Source organism: Manis pentadactyla, chromosome 16 (genome assembly GCF_030020395.1).
Source record: "Manis pentadactyla isolate mManPen7 chromosome 16, mManPen7.hap1, whole genome shotgun sequence".
Lineage (NCBI taxonomy): Eukaryota > Metazoa > Chordata > Mammalia > Pholidota > Manidae > Manis > Manis pentadactyla.
Window position 1 is genome coordinate 66,781,752 of NC_080034.1, and position 18,380 is coordinate 66,800,131.

General features: G+C 45.3%; 1 protein-coding gene across 3 annotated transcripts in view; it reads left to right on the forward strand.

Annotated features, from left to right (window-relative positions):
- Positions 1-18,380, forward strand: part of DUSP22 (dual specificity phosphatase 22) — a 54,223-nt gene that overhangs the window by 29,551 nt on the left and 6,292 nt on the right. For all 3 annotated transcript variants that reach the window (XM_036888738.2, XM_036888736.2, XM_036888737.2), the window contains exon 4: positions 11,242-11,291. In XM_036888738.2, the coding sequence (XP_036744633.1) occupies positions 11,242-11,291 (50 nt within the window). The remainder of the gene's footprint in view (positions 1-11,241; positions 11,292-18,380) is intronic.

Consider the following 18,380-nt stretch of genomic DNA (forward strand, 5'->3'; position numbering starts at 1 on the left):
TCGAGAGTTATTCCTTCAGATGCAATAAACATGTATTGAGTACTTAGCAGGGATTAGGGATAAAACACAAAGAGAAGTGAGGTGAGGTCCAGCACAAAGAAGAGATAGAAGCAGAAACCCCCACCACAGGGCAAATTTATACATGTGTGACAGAGGTGAGGGCCCTGGGCACTCGGGGAAATGGCTAACCTTGCTCTGTCTGCCATCTTTGCCAAGGACTTGATGCTTTGGTGTGGTTCCAAAAGATAACTTTGCTAGGCAGTGATGGTGAAAAGGGATAGTTGGGGCAGAGGGTGGGATTCTGGGTAAGAAAAGAGCATGTGCAGGGTAGCTGGTGTGCAGAGGCAAAGCATGTTCTGGGACTCACGAAGGGCTTGGCAGAGCAGGTCAACAGGGTGGCCAGGCTAGAAAAGTAGGCTCAGAGCAGATGAGGAGAGGTTTTATTGGTCATTCTGTGGAGTCTAAGCTTTATCTTGTGTAAAGTAGGATTTGGCAAAGATTTATGAACAAAGTCAGGTGACACACTCAGATTTCTTTTCCAGGGTGTTGACTAGGGAATGGGATGGAGCGAGGGAGACGGATGTCAAGGGAGCTTGGGAAGCCATGACAGTAATCCTGCTCAGAAACGAGGCTTTGAACTGGGGCTCAGGATGCGATTTCTTTCTAGAAGTGGAAGAGTCATTTCCACAAAGTGGCACATCAAGGATGAAAATTCAAAGTATGGGAAAAGATTCTTCAGCAAAGGTAAACCAAAGGAGAGGTGGCATTGCAACAGTTTTATCAGACAAAACAGAATTGAAAGCAAAAGAAAGAATTGGAGTAAGAAGGAAAACTACGTGAATGAAAAGAGGAACAACCCATCAAGAAGTCCTAACAACCATGTACTTGTATCCACCTCACAGAACAGCTTCAAAATGTAGAAGGCCATTTCTCAGTGGATGAACAGTACTCGCTTACTGATGAGATGTGGAGAGTGAAGCGTGGGGGAGGAAGGGACACCTGAGGGTGCAGCCTCATTGGCCTGCAGGGCAGCTGCCTGTGGTGATGGGGCACTCCCAGAGGGAGAGCTGGAGCCGGGGGAGGATCCAGCTCCGGCCTGGCTGAGCTGCTTGTGTGATATTTCAAGTGGATAAGATTACATGTCCAGGCTCCAGCGCAAGGCATTGGCTGGAGAGGAAGACTTCAGCATCCTCACTGTAGACATGTGGCTAAGCCATTGGAGTTGAATAAAGCCATGCAACAGGATGCTGCCACAGCGCGGCCAGGAGGCTAGGATGTTAGCAGAGCCCCGGGTGGTGGCAGCAGAGACGTTTCCACGGTGGTGTGCTGTTCAAAGCCTGTAAACACACTATCCCATCAGCCACTGCATGTTCATGTTGCAAGGTGGATACGTCTTAATTATTATTACTGAGGCCACACCCCTAATGGGTTCTTGTTAGTCTCATCTCTTCTGAGTACAGTCTGTGGGGGGTCCCCTGCAGGGAGTTGGAGCAGAGGGGCTCTGGGGCAGATGTTCTGCAGTTGTGCAGCCCTTGGGCAATCAACCCTTAACAAGAAAGCTTGTGCTTGTGGCTCTGTTAGGTGCTGTGGACACTAAAGCAGGGAGAGTAAGTGATACGGGAGCAAATTTGGAAAGGTTTCATAGGGCTGCAGTTTTGCTAAGGAGAAGCTTAGTTTGGAGGAAAACACCCAAGGAGAGCATCAGGGGAGGGGTATGTGTTTCTGGTTCCAGGTTGAGACAGCGCAGCTGGTGGCCAGGAGAACAGCAGAAAACCTGAGCATTAGGGTGGTGATGGTGTGGTGGCGGTGATGGCGTGGTGGCAGTGTGGCAGTGATGCAGTGTGGTGGTGATGGCAGGAATACCTGGCACGGGGATTGGGTGGGTTGCAGGCTCCTTGGGTGGGGAGTCTTTGGGTCTGCACTCAGAAGTTTGAATGAGGTGTTTGGTAGGTGAAGACCCCAGGTAGGGTAAACAGCTCTGTGGGTATTGTTGTTTTCAGCCATAAGAAAATGACAATTAAATGTAGGCTGGTTTTCTCAAGACTGGTTTAAGCAAATTTGTCTTTTCCAGGTGCTCCTAACAGTTCATTGCTGGTGGAGCCACAGGTGGACCTCTGCCCCCACACCCGTGTGCGTAGTGACAGCCTGACTATAGCCGAGAGCCAGCTGTGGCACCCAGCCTCTGTCACCACCTTTGTGCCTGCTAGGAAGGGACTATGCCAGGTGCTCTCTGAATGCCTCCCCTGCTGTTGTCTGAGTCCTGGGATGCTTCGGAAACTTGTGTGTGTGTGCTGAGCAGGGGTTGGGTCAAATGGGGATGTGTGACACAGCTGGTACTGATGTGAAGTTTCAGCGTTCCTTGCTGAGTGGGGCATGGTCACTGAGCTCCTGCCCTCTTTTCTGATGGGAAAATGAGTGACACATAAGGTGAGAGTTCCAGCTAGCCAGCCCATAGAGGCAGAGAGGCAGCAGGTATGTCCAACATCAGAGCTTGAGCCTTCTTCTCGGAGGGCCAGCTTGTGCACCTGCTTATTTGCTTCTGAGATCTTTCTCCAGTTAAAGGACAATGACCCGTAAGGCTGCTGTGATGAGAGCCGCAGCCAGCTGCTGGAGAAGGGAGAGGACGTGTGGGAAGGCTTCCCTTGGCTGCCCATTATCAGCTGCAAAAGGAAAGCTTCTCTGAAATTGTGTGATCGCCAGCTGGGGCATCTTGGACCAACAGAGCCAAGCTTGGCTTGAGCCTTCTGGTCACAGAGGCTGTTCCTAAGCAGAGTAGTTTAGAGATCATTTGGAGTGTGTACAGGCCTCTAGGGTAGTGGGAGTCCAGGTGGTGGTGGAACTGGTCAGACTTGAATTTACCTGTTTAATGAAATACCTTGTCAGGGAGACTGGCCCCAAAGTACTCAAGTGGAAGGCAGTTCCAAATATCTGCTCTCCGTGATGGTTAATTTAAACTGCATTATAGAATGCCCTGACACTAGTCCCTACAGAAAACAGAAAATCTCACAGCTAACAAAGTAAGCATGACATATCCAAGTGTTTGGGTCTTTCAATGGTCCTTTAAACTGAGCCCCTTCAAGTGGAAATCTCTCCTGCTGTGCTCCTCCGTGTGGGGTGGCACCGTGGTACCGTGGTGAGTGGTTTCAGCCAGTCATCGAGGGCTGCTGATGCTGGCCAGGGGCTCTGGCCCCCGTAGTGGCCTGTGCTTACTCTCTCCTTGTGAGTCCCCACTCGGGCTCTAACCAAGGTAGCCTGGGACTTCCTTCTGTGCCCAGTGCAAGAGGATGCAGCTGTTAAAGTAAAAATAGCACATCAGATTGCTTTTAATGGCAGCTGCAGGGGAGGGAGGATTTGGTGACCTGCTTCTCTTGAAAGGAAGGCCCTGGAACACTGACCAGCCAGTCCTTAGAACAGAGCAAGGAAAATGCCCCCTAACCCCACCATGCTTGGTAAATGGGACATCCACACCTGCTGTACATGAATGTACTGTGACACATAGAAATGTAGCACCATCTCTAATAATCCACATTTGCCTGCATTGTAGAGGAATGCTCTTCCTTATTTCAGGAAAAATGGGGCAGTTACTTACAGTTCTCTGCTTCTCTCCCGGGACCCCAGTGCAGGTGCTTTCTCACTGCGCTGAGCAGTGTGGTCCTCCCCTGTGTGGCTCATGAAGTAGTCTTTACCACGTCTAGCCTTTGCATGTGTGATGTGAATCTTAGTCCTGCCCACAAGGGACTGACCAGCTCTCTGGGGCACGGCCTTGCTATAGGTTAGTGTTTGCATCATTCTCAAAAAAACCATTTCTAGGGTCCAATCTCACATGGAGGGACCAACTCTGATCTTCATGGCCAGGTGGCAGGGAGCACAGTTGGGATGGACTCAGTGACTGGGCCAAGGAGCCTGTGTTGGGTCTAAAGCTTGGGACCTTTTATTCCCCTGTTTAATGCAGTCCTGCAAGCTTCTGAGCATTTTGCCTGCTATCACTGTAGTTCCGATTTTCCATTGTTAGTGAGAGGAGTCACTGCATCTTGCCGAGACCCTTCAGAGCATGTAGTAAACTAAAGAGGAGGCCTGGCCCTGTAGGACCACTTGTGCCTGGCTGGCCTGCACTGGATCATGACTTTGGAGTCAGCCAGGTGCCCCTGGAAACCTGGGACAGCACTCTCAGGTGCATTGGGTTGCTGGCTGTATAGTTAAGATTCTCAAAATGGATCTTCTTCCCGTCATTCCTGCCTTCATGTAGCAACCAAGTATTGATGGTCTTTGAAGACAAACACACTGGGATACTGAAAGAAAGACAGGATCTAGGCACTGAGGAGTTCAGGTCACAAGCACTTCCTGGCCCTCTGTGCTGCAGCCCTAGTGCCCACATGACAAGGGGAAGGTAGGATGGGAGCACTGACCCCTGAGGTGGAGGGATGAGGTCAGGGAAGGCCCCTACAGGGGCTGATGGGCTACTTCAGAGAGGTTATACTGAGGTTATGGCCCTGGCAGGACAGCTGAGGGAGAAGATGACTCCAGGGAGAGGTGTCCTCAGGATCCCTGGTATGGGGCAGGAAGCAAGGATGTGACAGCAGCCCAGGGAACCTGGAGTTGGGGAGCTGGGGCCAGGGTTGGGGTGAGTTGTGGACCACTACAGGGAACTGTGAGGAGGGTCTTCTACTTTGCAGACAGGTAGGAGCCACTGAATGTGTTTTATAGCTGAGACAAGATCAGATAAAACCTATCTTTGTATATTTTATACATGGGATCTGTAGCAGGACCTGAAATCTACTGCCAATTTCTTCTCATGATTTCTAAGCATCAGTTTCCATTTAGGTTAATTTTTTGATATGATCATTCAGCATTAGCATCATTAAGTAACACCGTAGAATTTCTTGGTTCAGAGAGATTGCTGAAACTGGCTGAGTTTTCATGAGTCACATTGGGTGCATCGGTGGGTACTCAGAGAGAATTAAACTCACAGGAGCAGGCTCTGGGCAGTGAGCGGGGGCTGGCTGCACCTCGTGCTTCCCACCCCCACCCACGTCGGCTCAAGGAAACCCGATGTGTTGACGTGCCCACGTTAGCCCTCATTGAAATAACTTGAGCAAAAATAAGCCTTTTGGGTCCTCATCTGTTGATCTGACAGGTCAAATGTATGTCATTTTTTGACTAACCTGAAAGAAGTCAACAGGTGTTGGAGGTTTCTCATTTGCATTTTTTCTCACAAAATCAAACCAAGGGCTAAATCTTGTCTCTTCACTCCAACCTTCCCACCCCTCCCCACCCCATCAAGCACCACAGAGTTCTTGGAAGTTGTTATTTGTAGTAGCGTTTTCTAAACATAGCTGGCACAGGAAGAATTAGGGGCAAATGGGTCCCTTAAGAAAATGCATCTCCCATCTAGAGCCCAGACTTAGCATATGTATCATGCAGCACAACTAAAGGGCTGTTTTCATCTTCTGTAGTGATTTACTAAGTAATCACTTTGAGAATTTTGTTAAAGACAAATGGCCAAGAATCATCCCCCTGGACCTTACCTGTTTTTTTTATGCTGACTTCTAGATTTTAGTTCACAGACATACAAAAGTTTTTCCAGATGTAATCTTCCTATGGATATAATTTTGCATTCTCATTTTTCCCTTTGAAATGTTGTTGGCTATGTGAAAATTCTTAAATTGAGTAGAAATAATTATCAAAATACATGTGCCAGGTATTGGGTTTGGCTTCTACATACATAAATGAGGAGGAAATCTTCATATGTTTTCTCTGGAGTGAGACAGTGTGATGAGGGGGTTCATAAAGGAGAGTAAGGTTGTCGCCCCTTGTGTAAGCACCTGAATACCGTTTCAAGTCACAGTGGCCAACGCCTGGGTCTGCGACTTTCAGGAGTGTGCCCAGACTGATTTTTTTCAGAGTTTGCTTACCTTTAGGTTTATATGAAATCAGAGAAGTAGTTAAATTCATAGAAACAGAGAGTAGAAGAGAGTTGCCTGGGACTAGGGGAGGGTGAGGGGAGTCTGTGTTTAATGTGTCCATTTGAAAAGATGAAAAGCTCTAGAGGTGAATGGAGGTGATATGAATACGAATATACTTAATGCCACTGAACTGTACACTTAAAAATGGTCAAGATGGTAAATTCTATGTTATGTATATTTTATGTCAATTAAAAAAAGTACAGAGAGTAGTTGTCTTAAATGAGAGGGACCTTTTTTTAATGGTGTGTAAGCTGTGACCTTGATTCTGATCAGCAGTGGGGCAGTCCAAATTTAATTTATTTTAGTTTTACATTTCTTTCTGGAGTAAATTTTTTTTGGAATATGGTGAAATTTGGTCTTACTAGGGTCCCCCACTTATTTTGCTCAGCTCCTTAATGGGTGTTAGACAATCAGTGTTGATCAAGTTCTATGTATAGGAACCGCAGAGTTCAATTCAGCACTCCACCCCGATTGTAAAAAAAAATCTCTTTAGGAGGCCCCCGTCCCGTGTACACCTGTTGCGACTGGCACTGGAGGGGAAAAATGAGAATATGAGGTTTCTAATCCAGCTGATCTTATTAGCAGCTAAAGTAGCTTCTGCATTGCATGGGTTTCCCAATGCCAGCCTGGTAGCGAACTCTCTCTGTGTTTCCTCTTAGAAGGTTGTGACTAGGTCCTTACAAAAAATATAATTAGTTTTCTATAACTGGTTTTTGTTAGTGTTCCTGGGAGAGGTCTTGATCCTGAAGGGCTTGATCCTTCTTTTGAAAAGGGGAATGTCAACTAGGTTCTTCAGAAGACTCTTACCTATGACGTTTCAGAAAGAAAAGAACAGTGAATTTTAGAAATTGTACTTGAAACAAGCGAGAGTTTGATCTCTTTACTAGTCCTGAAATCAGAATGTTGGCTCTGTATCGTTTTAAGTGTAATCTTTAGTTTCAGGCCCAAAGAAAGGCAAAAACCTTACTTTTGGTGGTTACTATGCTTGTTGAAACAGAAAACTGAAAAATATTAGAACTTTTGAAGATATGGACTTCGAAAGCCTTTTGTCAAGAAGAGCCTCTGGAATGCTTTCTAAACTTTCTTCTCAGCAAAAGATGTCTATTGTGTATTTCAAAACTTATAAAAACCTCATCCAAAAAGCTCTTGTTGGCAGATCCCACCCTGACCCTTACTCCTTTTTTGTACCTTCTGATTCCCCACAATTATGTCATCCTACTTGATGTATTACTTGGTATGATGAATATTCAGTGTGGTTGATTCTGATGAATATTCAGAGGCTGCCATGTCATCAAAAGAAATCAGCCACCTTTTCTCTGACCCTCATAGAAATCATGAAAGTCTTAAAAGCATAGACTGAGCCCCGTTCCCAGTGCATCCTTGGGCTCACTCTCTAAACTGAAAACTTGTGACTTGACATGTATTAACTCTGTAAAAATTTAATATTAATTGACGTTCTACCAGTCTCTGTTTTGAAACATCATGCAAAATACTCAATTTTTATTTAGTAAAAATTTTGTTTCAAAGAAGAAGGTAGCCAATTTGTTTTGTGTTTTTTTAAAATATTTTATTTAATATGAAGCAGTAAATACCACATAGCAAATGCTATACTAATGGGAAACATTGCTGCTATTTTTATTACTTATCAATTTTTTAGATTGCTCTAAAGTTTTGTTCTAGAATTAGATTTTTTTTTTCCATTAAGTTTGCTGTACTTCCCATAATTTAGCTAAACAAATCTGTCCCTTACCTCTTCCTCTACAAACCTCAACGCTAGAGAATGGTCCTTTGGTTAGGTCTGATTAGATGAAAACTTCATCATGTTAACACACTTGTGGGGCAAAGTCCATTAATATGGGATAAATTTAAGTCCGTGCAGCTCTCCTGTATAGCACTGAGCCCCTCACGCTGCCAGCACTCTAGCTGCTTTCTGAATTAGTAATTAACTGTCATGAATTGTGCACATGTGCAGGCATCGGAAGCCTTCTTTCAGGACCTTTTATTCTACAGTCTGTGGCCTCGCAGAGAGATGCTTTTCATGCTTTGTTAATGACTAAGCCAAGATAAATAGATGATCTTGGGTGGCGAGCAGCTGAACCTTTTGGACAGTTTTGACTCCTTTCTTAACTGTATTTGCATAGTTTGTTCCCTTCTTATTGTAGCCAGTCACTTATCCTGAGCCCCACTGGGTTCACGGGCAGGAGACTGACCTGTGGAGTATGTGTGCAGCCTGCCCTTCACCCGCATGGCTGGAAGCTCTTGCTTCCGTGGTCACCGGGAGGAGGCGTGGGGACTTCAGGATATTTTTCTTCCCTTATCCTGTTACAGTGTGATCTCCATGTTCACTGGTTTTCACCTTGTTCTCATCAGTCAACAGATATTTAGGACATGCCTGCTATGTGCCAGACCTCACTCCAGGGAAGGTTGTTATTCTTTCTTGGAGAGGACCTGATATGATCTGACGTGTTACGTTTTCTCTGTCCTGCCTTAACAGTAGGGGATTCCCGAACTTGCGGCTGGTAGGTACTTTGTTCCTCCTTAGAAGCTTCACAGATGGGAAGCTGTAGCTGCCATGTGCCCTCCCAGCTGGCAGGGGTCAGGGGCCAGCATGGCTGAAAGCTGCCCCCCTGGGCACCACAGGAGGGTGCCCTTGGCCGCCATCCTGCAGTTGGCTGCTGCCTTGGGGGGCTGGCCTCCTTTCCTTTTGTGCATCAGGCATTACAGAGGGGAAATGTGACCCATTCGGAGACAGCCTGAAGGAAGCACAGTGCTTTCCCCCTGCACCACTGTTGGCATTTATCGTGAATGTTCTTAATGAGCTCAGAGTTATTTAGCCTCCCCTTCTGGCCATTCTCTTCCTTTACTTCGTTTTTTCCCTTTCCTCCTGATATATGGGCTACACTGACTTGAGTTTCTGCCAGAATTCTGAGGCTGTCACCCAGCCCTTGTAGCAGGCGGGCATCTCATCCTCTTAGAAGAGATCCCCCCCAGCAGCCCTGACTGGCTGAGGTGGCACAGACTGACAGTTGTGGTGGATGGGAAGATGCCTTCCCATCTCTCTGGAAATACTGGTCTAGAGGTTGGGAGAAATGTGTTGGAGGGAAGAATCTCACAGGCTTCTGAGCCTGAGCCATAGCCAACTCCCACTTAAGAGTAAAAGAAAAAATGTAAATGAGTCATTCCAATGGCAGACATGAATTGATCCATTTGTGTGCCTGTACGAATAGGCTGGTTGGCCTGTGGAGGGAAGGAGGGAAGTGACCTTTTTTTTACAGTACCATTTCCTTTTCTATTTTCTTTCCCCTTAAATCACTACATTAATTCCTCTCTGGTTTTGGAGGTGCATTAGAACTCCAGACAACTGCCTCAGTGTTTCCGGCAGAGTGCAATGGCCAGGGTCTCAGAAACATGAAGGCAGAGGCGGAGGAGGCAATGGAGGGTGATGGAGAGGACGCCAAATGAGAGAGAGTGTCGGCTGCTGTGCTTGCGTCTTCGAGCTGCCAATCCTCTGCTCTTACCCTGGATGTGAAACCCACTGGGTCTCCTGTGAAGTGTTCCCTTATGGATAAGCAGCAGTTAAACTCGTCTGGAAGGCCCAAAGGAGCCTTTGTTGGGAGATGGAATAGTTAACTCAAAGCTGGAAAAGAATATATATACATATAGGAATTAAGCAGAAAAATATTTTTTCTGACCTCTCATAGAGTGGGAGACAGGAAGGGAAACTGTATCATTCAGGTCTTAGTTGCAGACAACAGGTTCTACTCTGAGCCAGTTTTAGCAGGAAGGGGTTTGTTTAGATAGTTGAAAAGTTAGGGTCTCCTGGAGAGCAGTTGGAGAACGAGGCTTTCAGCTAAAGTTCAGGAACAAACAGCTCCCAGACCGTATCACACAACCAGCTCAGTGAGCTCTGCCGCCACATCTGCCCTGGTACCACCGGCCACTGCTGCCACCTGCCCCTGCCAAGCAGGTGCTCTGTACCCATCTGACTCTTACATGTCCCATTTCCAAATCCGCCTTGGGTAGGATTTGGAAATGAGACATGCAAGGTCTGAGCCTCCACCCGAAGAGCAAAGAAGGGTGAGAAATGCAGTTTATGTGAGTTCTCTATGGTAAAAGTGGGATTCACAATGTGGGAAAGTATCAAGCGCAGAGGTGTGGAAGGGTTTGGGGCAGCCACAGATTTAGATGTTTCTTACAGACTGTGCTAAGAAATGTAGCACAGGTTCCTAAGGATTCGACTGAACAGTAAAATTTTAATGATATTTCAACTAATTCTAAAAGACAAGTTATTTTTGGACTTTATCACCTGGGGTTCTTGTGGTATCTATGCTTTGCTTCTACACATTTCTCCTTCATTTACTGTTAGGTTTGTCATTTTCCTAGTTTCTGATGTGTTTCCCCCACTTGTTACATCATGGTGGCAAGATTCTATGAGGTTAGGTTATCAAGAGAGGAAGATTTTAAAAATGGGTCATCTAAGTCTTCATGAAGCCATTCGCATTTGCAAAGACTGCTGAGATGTCTAGATTTTGTACTTTTACTTGATATTGAAGACTTTTTGAACTATGCTTTACATCTCCCTGAAAAAGAAACAATTAGGTTTTTAGTAAAACTCAAATACAGCATGATTTTTATAACATGAATTTATAAACATTTTTAGCAGATTTTTATAGAGAATTATATGAAGTTAATTGTTTTTGTAATTGGGCCATTATTTTTTAGAAATACATTCATTTGGTAAACAAGCTTTTATTTTTCTGAAAATCAAGCTAAATAAATCAAATTGTTTCCCATTTGTAAAGCTCCTGTTAATGCATCAGTGAAACTGTAATTCTCATACTAAAAGGTGACATAGGTATCTAACACAACATTACAATTTTTAGTCATCATGTTAAGGTTTCTACTAACAATGTTTCCTTTTTGGCCATTCAGGACCCTAAATGAAATAATTAAACAATATGGAATGTGTGCACAAGAATCTGAGATGGTAGTTTTAAAACTTGTTAACACTTATTGGAAAGTACTCAGTTATTTCACCTTTTTGATGCACCCTGTCTAAATCAACAAGCTGTTTGGAAACTAGAGCATTGAGTACTTATACACATGGTCACGGAAAATAACCAGGAACCTTAGCATTCTCCCCTAGTTCCTTGGCAACAAAAAATGAGTGAAAACTTCTCCTTTTTATGTTTTATTTTTTGACCTGAGTAAATAGTTCCTTTAAATATTTTTCTCCACTGAGTATCATCTTTTTGTTTTACTTTTTATCATTCTACAGGGTGTTAAGTACCTGTGCATTCCGGCAGCAGATTCACCATCTCAAAACCTGTAAGTTGTTTTTTTTTTCCTATATTACTTGGAGATAATTAAAAATGAATAAAGGACTGAAAAGTCAAATAGTTAAAGGACTGTGATGTCTTGGAGCCAGTGGGATCCTTGATGCCAGGCACGGCTGCTGCCCTGCAGGGCAGGTCTGTGCTGCCAAGTTAGGCAGAACAGTAGCTGGAGGCATTCGTGTCTGCTGTGGCCCTTCCACCAAGCAGCATCAACCGGTCAGATGTCTATGGGAAGAGTTGAATTTTCAAAAAGGATACCTCAAACCAAACCTTTGGTGTGTCCATTCTTTTTCTAGAAGCTAACTCTTAGAGATGCTATTGGGTCTCATCTACAGCAGCGCTAATAGAAATAGAAGATGAACCACAAATGTAAGCCACACATGTAGTTTAAAATTTTCTAAGAGCCACATTAAAAAAATTAAAAAGAAACAGGTGACAATGATTTTAATGGTATTTTTCATTTAACCCAATATATATATATATAATACTGTCATTTGAACATGTGTTTAGTATTTTTAAAATAAGATATTTTACATTGTTTTTTTTTCATATTATGCCTTCCAAATCTGGTGTGCTTTTCTATGCTTACATCACATCTCAGTTTGGATCAGCTTCATTTCAAACGCTCACAGCTACATATGTCTTGTGACCACCAAATGGGACAGTGCACTTCTAAAGCCTGTCTGAGTTCTGTGAATAGGTCTTCCCAGTTTAGGAAAGTCCAGTGTTCTTATTTCCTCACACCTGAATACAGCTTTGATGCCATTTTAAACTCTGTTTGTCCCTATAAAGAGAAATCCATAACTGCTGTCCTCTACAGGTCGCAGCAGTGTGTGGAGACCTGCAGGATTAGGCTGTGGCAGAAATAATGTTTTATTTCTTGGGGGGGCTCACTGGCAAGGGCTCAGTGACCCACAGCAGTTCTGGCTGATCATTCACACTCCTCAGTGCCCAGAAGTGACCCAGAAACACCATGGCATGGAGTAGATTAAAGTTTTCTGAAGCACAGATTTGAACCTTGCAGACTGAGGGGCTGGGGGCACAAGTCAAGTACTTTGCTAGTGCGCCCCCACTGGACACCAACCTCTGCTCCCCCACTCATCCCACCCTGTGTATTGGAGGTTAGACACGGGGGGCCCTCCTAGAACGATGTGTTGCTGCTTTTCATTGGGAAGTCACACACTATAGGATGCATGTGAGTTTGGGAGTCTGCCAACTTGTCAGGACTCAGCCTTTGTGACTCTCAAGCTTTATTGCCTATGAAGCCTGTATTTTAGAAGCACAAACCATAAAATCTTCAAAGTAACCCACGTGCCCAATTCTCTGAAAACCACCAAATATTGAACATCAGCCAAGCTTGAGTTTTCACTGCTGGAGAGCAGAGAAAACACAGATTATGTAATAACTTTATGAAATCTGCCTGTTTAAAAAGAAAATGTTGCTGGAGTCAGATGGACTGATGGCAGGGGTGGGATGGGTGGGGACAGAACATGGGACAGGTGGTATAGAGTTAGACCAGTGCAGGGCAGGAGTGGGCTGGAAGTGGGGCCAATATGTTCACCCCAAGGCCTATGTTTCCACACTAACTCTCCACCTTTCACAGAAAAGCCCGTCTTTAAGATTGAGGGTAGTGGAGGAAAGGTTTTACTAGGATCACTGAAAGCGCATAGTAGTCTAGGTCTAGAAGAAGAGTAAGAAGCGTAAGAGAACTTCCTTGGTTACTAGTCGTGTCAAGAAACAGAAGTGGTTGGGAGGGCATGGCATGCACGGAAGGAAGTGAGCCACTGCCTTTCTCTGAAGACAGCAGTGATCTTCTGCCCGTGTTTGAGTGGCTATTTTTAGAATGGTTGCTTTGCTCTTATCTCAGACTGATATTCTAACATACTGCTGAACTTATCAATACCTGATTGGCAACATGACTCATTGGAAGAATCAGAATGTACCATATGCGGGCATTTGTCATCTGGGCAGATGGCCACCTGCACCTGAGCTTCCTGGACTTTTCCACCTTGCTGAGAACCAGGCACTGTCATGACATCCAGGACAGTGACTTGTACTGAGTTTCTCTTTACCTGCTACAAATGTTTCATTGGAAAGCATAGCATGTCTTTTCATGGTGAGTCTGCTTTCAGGATATAATCAGGCTATTAGTGTTGGCAAGCAGAACACTTGACTCTGTTTATATGACCTACCTCACTTTGGGTGGCCTGTGTTCATTACATACACATCAAACATTAGGAACATTATGAAGGCTGATAATGAATCTACACTTGCTGTATCACCAACCAGTGGAGATGGTCAGGAGACAAACACTCTATGCTTGACAAAAGCAAGAGAAATCATATCCATCACTTGGAAAATGTGCTGTGGGTCACCCAAGCACTTGGAACTGTTATTTCTTTAGCTTAGCCACTTTTAATTCCCGATGCCTGAGAGTTCATATATTTAGTGACAAAATTAATTTAAAAACTGTATTGTTTCTTGTTTTAAACTTACATATTTTAAAAATTATTTCCAACCTTGGATATAATTTAAAGTTTTATATCCTAAATCTTTCCCCACAAGTCTCTATACCAATAGACATAATTCTTGCTAATTATGCTTAGTAAGAGGTTTGTGACCTTTTGAGACCAACTGAAAAGCTTGGCATTCAGTTGCTACAAACTGCCCAGAAAGGTCAATTTTTCTGTCTTGGCTTTAATCCTCACAAACTCCCCCTCTGATCTTCCAGGAACTTAAAATGCAGAAACCTATTTTGAGTTAACACATTAAAATTTTAGCTCATTTCTCCCATCCACCTTTCCTCGCAAGCAGGAAATGTGAAAGTTCAAGTTCTCAGAGTGTAATAACCCCACAGACCCAGGCTGGTGTGTTTTGCATGATTTGTCACAATCAGAGGCATTGTAGAATTTGTGTCAAATGATACATGTTCTCCAAGTGGCTGGTGTGTGGGTCAGGGAGTTAAGTCTTCTGGAAGTATTTACTTTTGCTTTTTTCTCTGTGCTTTCTTAGGCATGTCTGTATTTTTTTACTTCTCTTTGTAAAGTGCCTATCTCACACAATTTTTATAATATTAGGTGAGATAAATGAAAGTGTTTTTTATGAACACTGTCGTTTCCCCAGAAAATGCTGTTTTTTCTGTCTATTCGAGTAAGGGAGTATTCGTGTATTTTGAGAGTGAATTGTTGGATGTATCGTAGCTTCTTTAATTAATTCTTACTTTAATATTTATTAAATTGATATTCTGTATTTAGACATCATTAAGGGAATAGTTACCTTTTTTATCCTCTCCTTCTATCAAGTCCAGGGGAATCTGGTCTGTTCGTGAAGTTTGTAATGTTGCATCATTACAACAAGCCTTTGTGACATCCCAAGGTTTGAGAATCAAGCAGGTCTCTAAATTTCTTGAGGTTTTTTTAGAGAGAAGAGGCATTAACAATACAGAGAGCTCGTATTTAAAATATTAGTAAAGTTTCTTTGCCTTATTCTACCTCCCTGTCTTCTTGTGTATGTTTTTTTTCCTTTAGCTGGTATCTTTGGTACTTCTAGAACCTTATTTTCTCTTTTACATTTTTCTTTATTTTCATTATTAATAAACATTTTTGCAAGATCAGAGCTCGGTGGGCCTTGGATGGCTGTGGTCCTGCTTCCAAAGAGATGCACACACAGGGCTTCTGAGGACTTTGTGCCTGTAGAAATGAGAAATATGTATTGCATTTTTTGTATTACTTCACTTATTCAACTTAAAAAAGAACTATTCTTTAGCCTTAGACTGTGTCCTCCTTTTTTGTTTTATTGCTGACCTAACTTGTGAAATGATGTAAAAGATGGTAGAGAGAATTATTTTTAAACTTGTTTTTAAAACGACCTTATCTGGTAAAATGAAAAGTATGATATATACATATCCCCCCCACAGTTTTTAAAAAATGTTGACAGTGCAGAAAACTTATTTTATATAAAAGTAAATGTATATGTGCTAATGTAAATGTGAGTGAGTTCTGTGTGTTTACTTCTGTACACCGAAAGTGTGGAGAGGTGAAGAGCCTCCCTCCCTGCTGCTTCCGGGGGGAGTGGCTTTGTGGTCAGTGTTCCAGCCCGAGGGGCCCAGGCAGAGCTTGGGGGCCTTGGGCCAGTTTTGCCCCCACAAGAAGCAGCTGTGACCTGAGCCCAGCTTCGGGAACACTCCACCCATTAGCTTATTTTTTAAGCCTTCCTTTCTGGGGGAAAAAAAGCCTAAGGATGCTTGCCTTTCCTGGTTTTGTTCTCCTTTGCTTTCATATGTGTACATACATGCACACACACACATGTATGTATGTATGTATGTATGCGTTCAGGCTATGTTGAGGGGAAGAAATCTTGTGCTCTTGCTGTCACAGCCTGGTCTGGTACTGCTGGCTTCAGCGTAAGCCTGGGTGCCACTCAGGGTGCCCGGCCAGATCCCCTGGGTCCTGCTCAGACAAGCAGAGTCCTCAGTGGGACAGGACCACCTCAGATCCCATGGGGGGGAGCACAGCCTCCGAATTCTGCCACCTTGGAGTAAGGTTGTTCAGCATCAAAAAATGAGCATCATGTGGTATGGTTTCACTAGATCCACCCACCATCCATTCTGTGAATCTCTGAAGGTCAGAAAAACCTGGCTGGTCCTTGCCCTTGACCTCTGGATGGAGAGAGGGAAGGGCTTGGGTACGCTGGTCCAGGAGGAGGGTCCGCAAGGACAAAGAAGGAGGGAGGGCCAGGCAGCTACCACTGTTCTGGTTGAGCCCCCACAGAGGTCCCTTCTTATCTGAAGCACCCTTCTGTCCCACCTGGGTGTCTTTTGCTTTGCCGGCAGCCACAGATGCTTTTGTGACATGTGCAGGTCGAGCTTCCTTCTGGATGAGCCCCACCACCAGCTTTCATGGGGCAGGGGTCACTCCACATGTCTGTGCATGGCAGCAAAGGTGCCAAATGTAGAGAAACAAGATGAAGAGCAGTAATGGGGAACCTGTGCCGCTGAGGCAGCCTGTGGTGGGATGTGCTTTGCTGCTCTTTGGAGAATTGAGCAACACGAGGGCCAATGCAAGGGTATTTCCCACTGTGGAGGAGGGAATTTGGTGACCAGGGCTTGGGCTTATGTCATTAGCTTCCCTGGAAATAACCCCCACTCCCTGCAACACACCAAAGCAGTGGTGAGCATGCCTGCCTTTGGCTTTACTTGGAAAAGGCATTTCTAGGAACGTTTGCCTGGCCTGGCTTGGTGCCCAGCTGTGCATGAGTCAAGTTAGCAGTGGGTCTCCATGGCCTTGTCCCCACACAGCTGTTACCGGAGCTGCTCGGGGGGCTCTGTCTGGACTTAATGCTTGATGCAGATAGAGCTGAGCAAGGCGAGGGCCCTCAGGGAGTGGGGCACCTCCATAGACTTCCTGGCTCCTGGGCTCCGTCACGCCTGCTGTGGGCTCTGGTGGGCTTGGGCGTTGCCTTCCTAACCACATCCCCATTTGCTTATCCTGAGACATGGCAAGGCTAACTGTTGAACCCAGGTACACCCCACAATATTTAGGCCCCAGCATTCACTGTGCATGTGGTCAGGACGTGCAGGTGTGAAAGCTGGACGTAAGTTGTCCTCACTCTCAGGTCTCTTTCAGTAAAGAGATTCAGCTGTCACTTTGCAAGATCTTGGTGAGCTCCGCAGCACAAGCCAGGTGTCCGAGACCCTGGGTCCTGCCCTCCTAGAGGGGCAGTGTTAGCTTGTGTGTCACTGGATGGCCTTGGCAGCTTGTTCGAGGCAGCCTGTGGCTCATGCCCTTACCCAGGCAGCTGTCATTCATTTCTCTCCTCTGGTTGCTCTGTTCTCCCCTACGTGCCTGTCTCAGCTGCAGCTCTCCTTGGCCAGAAAGAGACCCATGAAGGACAAGCAAGAACATGTTGCAGGTGTAGAGCAGGCCTCCCAGAGCTCTCGGGTGCCCTGGGGTGGTCAGCCTTGCAGACAAAGGCCACGCCCCTCCACTGCTAGCCAACAAGGGTCTGCAGGCAAACCATCCCCTCCTCTGGCCTGTCTGCTATAAGCAGGACTTACCCTATGGAGGAGGATAGGCCATACTGCATAAACCACGCATGAGCTGGCAGACAGGCAGCCTGAACCCATTCTGAGACCAGATGAATCGACTGTATTTTGTGTGAGTAACAGAGTACTGACTGACAGTGTTTTAAGTTGTAAAGACATTTATTTACACCTCTGACCAAGAATCATGGAGATGAGTGCCCCCAGGCTTGGACAGCACCTCCTGAGGCCCCCTTCCACCTGCTAGCCATCCACCGCAGGCCTGTCTCCTGGGTCCAGGGCTGCTGATGCAGCTCCAGGCATGGCACGCACCTCCAGCTCCCTGTTAGGTAGGACTCCTGGGAAGACTGAGATGGCTTTCCTTGCATCAGGAAGAGAAAACTTTCCCAGAATTCCTCATCACACAGCCTTCCCTCACCTCTCTTTGGTAGAACTGGAGGGAAGGTGGGATATTCCAAGGGACTGTGTGCTCTTTGCTGCCCAAAACAAAATCAGTGTAACAGAACATGTCAGCCACTCATCTTTGAACTTTAAAGTTTGGATAATTCAAAATCAGAAGACTTTATTGCAAACTCTAGCTTGCTGGTTTTGCCTGAGCTCTATTAGCATGGAACCCTCGCTGCTGCCTGCAATGGCATGCCTGGGACTGGGACCCTGCTGCCTCATCGCCTTATGTCAACTCCCTCCATGCACTTGGCTTTGCTGCCTGACTTTCCTGGGCTGCTGCTTCACAGCCCTGCTCTGAGGTCTCCTTAGTACAAACACTTCAGATTTCAGGATTACGGCAGGAGTCTTTTCTTGCCTGCCTTATACCAAGTCCATGTTCAGGAGCAGAGTTGCAATGCCCTGAGTCACTTGATAAGTTTATGTGTGGGAGCATTTGTCTCTGGGAAAGTTAGCAGGTGCATGTCTTGCAATGTTGTGGTAGTTGGAGAGTCCAGGTAAGAGTCTGGAGTCCATGGGTTGGACCCCTTGGACTTCCCATGTGTGGCAATGCCATGCCATATGGTTGGTTTCAGAACATGTATGTGCATGCATGCA